The following is a 6,047-nucleotide window of genomic DNA, read 5'->3' as shown; positions in this document are numbered from 1 at the left end:
CATGCTTTGTGGACATTAACACAACAGCCTCTCTGCCTGCAACCTGCCACTTTCCTGGCAGTGACCTTGTCTCATTGAGAGACCTCTAAAGAACCTAAGCCTTGTCCAGGAATGGGGGGCATTGGCCACTGGTCATGTACCTTGAGTTGTCACATTTCAGTAACCCAACCTGGGGCATGGGCCAACCTATTGCACAGACTATTGGGGGGAAAATGCACTTCTTTCTATTGCCCTACCCCTTCCTGCCTCTGGAGTGAGCATTTGGTAGTGGCAGCCCCAGAATCTGCTCAGGGCACTTTAGGACCAAAGAACCTAACCCAGACTGAGTCACCTTCCATGCCATTTCCAGTTGTCATGGAAAGTAGCTTACTTTGGCTCGAGCCAGCACTTGGGCTTCCTGGAGAAGTTAACCCTGGGTCTGATTTTCCCTGTGTGACACTTAGTCCTGGGAGTGTGTGTAAGGGTTACAATGTCTAGGGACGAGCCAAAGAGTTGTGGAGTTAACTAGACCCAACAGGAGGACAGAAGAGCCCAGAAGCGAGTAGAAAACAAGTGGAGAGGTTCCTTACCCAAGGCCTGGCACTAGGAGGAAGAAGAAAACATGTCTGGGGTGGAGACAGTCCTCAGAAGTTCGGTGCCCAGAAAAAGGAGGAGGGCCCCCCTGACAGGCCTGGACTTCCCCCAGGTGTCATGGCAGCAGTTCAATGCTGCACCCCACATATCCCAGCCTCCCCTCCTTGCCAGCCTGGCTTTGTGAGGGAGGGAGCCCAAGGCTTTTGACCATAAGAAGAATGTTGGAAGGAGCATGATGCTGGGACAGCGGTGGCGTTGTTCGCCAGTGACCGACACATACCAGGTTCCATAGGATCCTTTGGGTCTCTAAGGGTCTTCTTGGCCCTGGGTGGGCCTAGAACTTCTTAGGCTCCATAAAGCTTTTCAAGGACAACGGGGGTTTTACTCCTACCAGGCAGTTTAGGGATCAGCCACTTCTCTGTCTGGGTTCCTCCAAGCCCGTCACAGGAGTGGACAGGCTGCTGCTCCTTCCATGCCAGGTAGTACCCTCCCCTGCAGTTTAGGTGCCAGGAGTGAGGCCCAGTTTGGATACAAGTAAACCTGCTCACTAAGAGGATCTTTCAGTAGGAGAAAGCCAAAAGGGTTTAGGTTTCCCATTATGTTCACTGAGATAAAGCTTCTCATTCAAACATTCCCCAAGGCTAGAGGGATCCTCTTAGATTCATCCCCAGGCAGTAGGATTGGTGGGCAACCTAGTGAGGAGAAACCAGACCAAAGGCAAAGAGTCTGCTGAGGCCAGGTGTGGACCTGTGCCTTCAGCTTCCCACTTGACCTTCTTGTGTCCCTGCCCCAGCCACACTATTCCTCTGCACCTTCCAGCCCCAAGTGGTTGGGATTAAGGGATTTGGGGTACTTGGGTGAACATACCAGAACAGCCTGTGGAATGAGTGAGAAAAATTGAGCTGCCTTGCCTTGTGTCTGGGTGAGGAAAATGAATGTTGGTTAGCATGTGCCTTTGCAACCTGCTCTAGCACCCCAGGAGCTACCTTTTCCTGGGTGAACCCTAAATCCAACCAGTCCCCTTGTCACAAGCAGGAAGGAAGTATAGTTGATGTCAAAGCCTTGCACTTGGGAATAGCTCTGGTCCAACAGCCAGGGCCTCAGAAAGTAGATGATCTGGGACCCCCAGGAGAAGTTCAAAGCCCACCCTCAGGAGCAGAGAGGCAATGGTGACCAGATGGGAAGAATCAGGAAGACGAGGCCCCTCACCGTGGGATGCCAGCCCCACTTTCAAGAATCAGTGTTGGGGCTTGCTGGCCCAGAGGCAAGAGGCATGGTCAGGACTCTTGCAGAAAACTGTTTTCCTCTCTGGGCCTCAGTTTATTCACCTATAATCAAGGAGTCAAACTGTGTACTAAGGTTCTTCCTGGCCCTGAGTTTTCACAGATTCTGGACTAGAGCACAAAATGACCTGCGTGGTAGCCCCCTACTGGCAGGGGTAGAGCCAAAGCCTAGCATGGGGCCCTCTGCCAATGCTTGGCTCAGGCCAAGTTTGCTGTCTCATCCCTCCTCCTGCTTTGCAAATGGAGGGGGACAAATCTGCAGGCTGTGGCCCTAGCTCCAGGATGCCAGGCTGTGATGTTAGTACTCTCCATCAGATACCAGTTAAAAGCTTTGCTTTCCCTAAAGGGAATTTTGGGCAGTCTGGTCTGTGCTAATGGAAGGGACTCGATGTCTGTTCAGGCAGGGCTGCCAGTGAGAAGGGTGTGTAGGCAGGAGGGTAATAATGATACTTAGGAGGGGGCAACTGGGGTATGACAGTCATCACCCCATCATCATATACCCAACCAGGCTATACTGGTACAAAAGGTGTCTTTATTGAGGTCTGGGTAAGAATTAGGCACTTGGCCAGAGCAGCAGCTTAAATATGAGGCAAGCAGACAGGGGTCAGCCATGCCCAGGGCCAGGCAGGGGTGGTGAGGGTATAGGCAGAGACTGTCCCCAGACAGAAGTCAGGGAAGCAAGAGGAGGAGGAAGGGAACACAGAGCAGTCTGGGTCAGAGGCCTGGTGGGCCGGCCCCCTGGGGCTGGGCAGGAAGCTCTGGGTGGCAGGTCCAGCAGGGAGGAGACCAGGCTTTTTTGCTCCACGTGCCCCTTAAGCCAAGGCCTGAGCCTCCAGCAGGGGCAGCCGCACTGGGGACCATCCCAGGCCTCACTTCTTCACCTTGGCATCATAAGTGCCTGCATTCTTGTAGGCACTCACATAGCCACTGTCGTCCAGGATGTCCTGCCGTCCAGCGATGCCCTTGCCCTTGCCGCTCTCATCAAAGCGCTCTTTGTGGGAGCCAGTGTACTTGCTGGTGTCAGTCAGCCGGTCCACAGCACCCCCTGTTTTTGCTTTCTGTTTGGACAGTTTCCCAGGGGCACCTGTGAGGGAGCCTGGCCCTTTCCCACCCCCAGCCGAGATTCCCCACATTCCCCTCCGTGGCCACTGAGACCAGTGGGGCACTTACAGTGACACCCAAGTTGGCTGGTTCCTTGCCCGCCACCAGCTGGCAGATGGCATCAAAGGCCTCTTCCTTGCTTTTCCCCTTGAACCGCTTGGTTGCCAGTTCTTCCAGGGCCTTCTTGAACTCTTCATAGTTAATGACCCGAGCAGACTTCCCCCTGCCAAGCATAAGGGCATCATGAAGCCAGTGCCCCTTCTCAGTGTCCTCCCTGTTTCCAGCCCCCAATTCCCCACTTTCTGGGAACATAAAAAGCAGGGCAGCCCAGGGCTCACTTGACTTTGGAGAAAACGATGTCAACGTCAGTCCCTGTCACAGCCTTTCCGTCAGCCACCTTGCAATCTTTGCACAGCTTGGCCCAGTTCTTGCCATTCATCTCTTGCCCACTGGCCTTGGGGTCGCCATGGATGGCAAATTTGCGGAAGCTCTCCTCCAGCCCAGCCACATCCGTGCTTGCTGCCATGCCACCCTGTGAGGACCCACCTGAGTCACCTCTCAGCCAAGCTGACCCTCCCCTCCCTCAGGCCCAGAACATCCCTGCCTCCACCTCAAAATATGCAAGCTCTGAGTTGGCAGCACTTCTGCTACAGACCCTCAGAGGCAGAGCTGGCTGCCATGGATAGAGGAGCCAGTGCTCAGTGTCTTCTTGGCCCCCCAGAGCCCAAGGAAGAGCCTTTGGCAGAAAGGTCTTGTTGCTTAGTGCCAGCCTGGCTCTGAGTAGGGCTCAGAAGATGAAATCATGATGCACACATCAGTCTGGGAACAGAATGGCACTGTCCAGAAAGCCTGTGCAGGCAGCAGCTGGGGCCATGGCTTTGTCTGATCCTGGCACAAAGCCTGCTTTGGGTGGAAGTGAGGGTGGCAGGGCAGGTCCCCCACTCTCTGGAAGCGCCACACCAAACTGGGTCAGTGCCAGGCCAGGCTGTGGTGGGCAAGTATGGAGTGAGGACAGTGTCTCTGTAAGGGTCATGAAGAACCAGCAAGACCCAGCCCAGGCCTGAGAAAAGAGTAGGAGCAAGGGCAGGAGTGCAGCTCTAGGCAGGGGTGCAGCTGGCCCAGCCCAGGCCTTGTTACTATTTGCTGTTAAACAAAAACATGAGGGGAGCAGAGCTCGGGGCTGGCCTGGCCACAGTTTGTGAAGCCTGGAGACAGTTGCTAAGGGAGGGTGGTGCTGCTTGGAGAATGTTGCTAAGGGCAGGATGGTGTCAGGGCAGCTCAGAGAGAAGCTCCCAGTGCTGCTGGGCTGGGCTGGGCTGGGCTGGGCTGGGCTAGGGAGCAGGGGCCCACGGGTGGGGCATGCCAGCACTCCCTGTGCCTAGGGCACAACTGTGGCTTCCTGGCCTCTTGCCACCTATTGGGGCTATAGCTCCCAGTGTGTGGTATTTAGAGGGAGCAGGAGACTGGGGGAAACCTGAGTCGGGGTGTAAAGTAACCAGCCCCCAGAAGTCCCCCCATATTGCCAAGTGGGACCATGGCCTTGGTGCATGATTCTCCCCTAAAGCACCCATCCTCCTGTCTACGCCTCAGCCCTCCATCAAGGTCCCTTTGCCACACCCTGAGCACAGCCGTATTGGTCCACATCCCCACAACTCATGCACTCAGCCCTGGCTCTCCACACCCTCAGCCTAGACCCCTGACCACACCTGCAGCTCTGCACTGCGGCCTCCTCCATCCATACTCACAGCCCTGGGACAGGGCCTGACCCTTCCCTCAGCTTCCACACCACCACAGACTAACGGGCTGCACTGAGACCCCCACCCCAGTATGCACTAAAGTGTTCCACACACCCATAGCCCTCCACTGCAGTTCCCTGGCCACACCCTCAGCCTCAGCCCTGAAACTCCCTCCACCAAACCCAGTCCTGTACTAGGCCTCCCTGCAACCCCTGCAACCCCTACTGCAACCTCCCCATCCATACCCTGCAAGACCCCCTGACCACAGACTCAGCAACCAGACCCCCTCATTCACAACCTTTTGTTCACATGACAACCCTAACCCTAACCCACACAGTGGCATTTCCAGGTTCCCAGGCACTATGTTGAGACCCCCTGACCGCACACTACCACTGCAGCCTACTGACCACACCCTCAGTCTCCGTCACCATCTTTAGCTTGGCCTCTTATTCAGAACCTCCAGTGACCACAGCAAGAGCCTCTGCCCAGCTTCCCCTTCTTCCACCACACTGGTCTTGACACTGAAAGCCCCTTCCTAGTGACCACATGGGCTCATCTTTAATGAAGTTTCTGGGACTGAACTCCCAGAGTCCCTACACTGTAGGAACCACAGCCTAGTGGTACTTCACTCTCCTCCCCTCTCTCCAGGAGCAACCGCCCAGCAGGGACCCAAAGCCCTACAATTGGTTCCCAAGGGTAATAATGTCCAGGGAAGCTTGTGTGACCCAGGACGCTCGTCCCGAGAGCCTGGGAGGATCCTGCATGCAGTGCCCACTCCTGTCTGTGGGAAGATGGATTATTGGTAAGCGCGGGGCTTGTTCAGGTGGAGCAGAATCACAGGCTGTGGTCCCGGGGTCTGCAGGCCTTGGATGGAGTGGCCACGCCCCTGAACTGGGGCCACCCGACCGCTCCCGCTGGGACAGCTGGAGTCATCAATCAGCGAGTAAGGAAGTGGGGGCTGGGGGGTGGAACGCTTGGGGCCAAGGCAGGGCCGCTCAGCTGGTGTCCTAATCCGTCCAGAGTTAGGAAACCCTTCAGGCCGCTCCCACCCACCCCTCCTTGCGCAAGATACTGGTTAGGGTGGTCGGCGTCCGGGTCTCCTACCGGCTTTCTATCTCGTGGCTGCTCCTGCAGCGCGCGATCGGATGGACAGGACACCAGAATGGACCGACAAATGCGAGAGACCAGGCGGCTCCGCAGCTCCGCTCCCTGCCGGCTCCCGGGTGGGACTGCAGCCTGGGCGGCTCCGCAATATTATCCCCTGTTTCTCGGTCTCCATAGAGACAGCGAGTCCCACCCCCGAAGCTGTCTCGGCGGGAGAATGACCAAGGTCACGCTGTCTCCGCCCACCAGA

The 6,047-nt window shown here is 56.3% G+C and overlaps 1 protein-coding gene across 1 annotated transcript; it reads right to left on the bottom strand.

Moving 5' to 3' along the window:
- Nucleotides 1-2,368: 2,368 nt before the first annotated feature.
- Nucleotides 2,369-5,954, bottom strand: Tppp3 (tubulin polymerization promoting protein family member 3). The gene is made up of 4 exons (XM_020171155.2): nucleotides 5,798-5,954; nucleotides 3,296-3,489; nucleotides 3,027-3,180; nucleotides 2,369-2,914 (listed from the first exon to the last, which is right to left on the bottom strand). The coding sequence occupies exons 2-4, from the start codon at nucleotides 3,481-3,483 to the stop codon at nucleotides 2,726-2,728; spliced, it is 531 nt and encodes a 176-aa protein (XP_020026744.1). The 5' UTR covers nucleotides 3,484-3,489; nucleotides 5,798-5,954; the 3' UTR covers nucleotides 2,369-2,725.
- Nucleotides 5,955-6,047: the final 93 nt, after the last annotated feature.

This window comes from Castor canadensis, chromosome 15, assembly GCF_047511655.1.
Source record: "Castor canadensis chromosome 15, mCasCan1.hap1v2, whole genome shotgun sequence".
Lineage (NCBI taxonomy): Eukaryota > Metazoa > Chordata > Mammalia > Rodentia > Castoridae > Castor > Castor canadensis.
Note: the sequence above shows the minus strand (reverse complement) of the source record. Positions and strands in the feature narration are given on the sequence as shown.

Bases quoted from the DNA above. Each gene is read 5' to 3' on its own strand.
- Tppp3 (XM_020171155.2), bottom strand. From the start codon at position 3,483: ATGGCAGCAAGCACGGATGTGGCTGGGCTGGAGGAGAGCTTCCGCAAA. The intron at 3,181-3,295 runs GTGAGCCCTGGG...TATGCTTGGCAG, and splicing joins ATCGTTTTCTCCAAAGTCAA to GGGGAAGTCTGCTCGGGTCA. The intron at 2,915-3,026 runs GTAAGTGCCCCA...CTGTCCAAACAG, and splicing joins CAGCCAACTTGGGTGTCACT to AAAGCAAAAACAGGGGGTGC.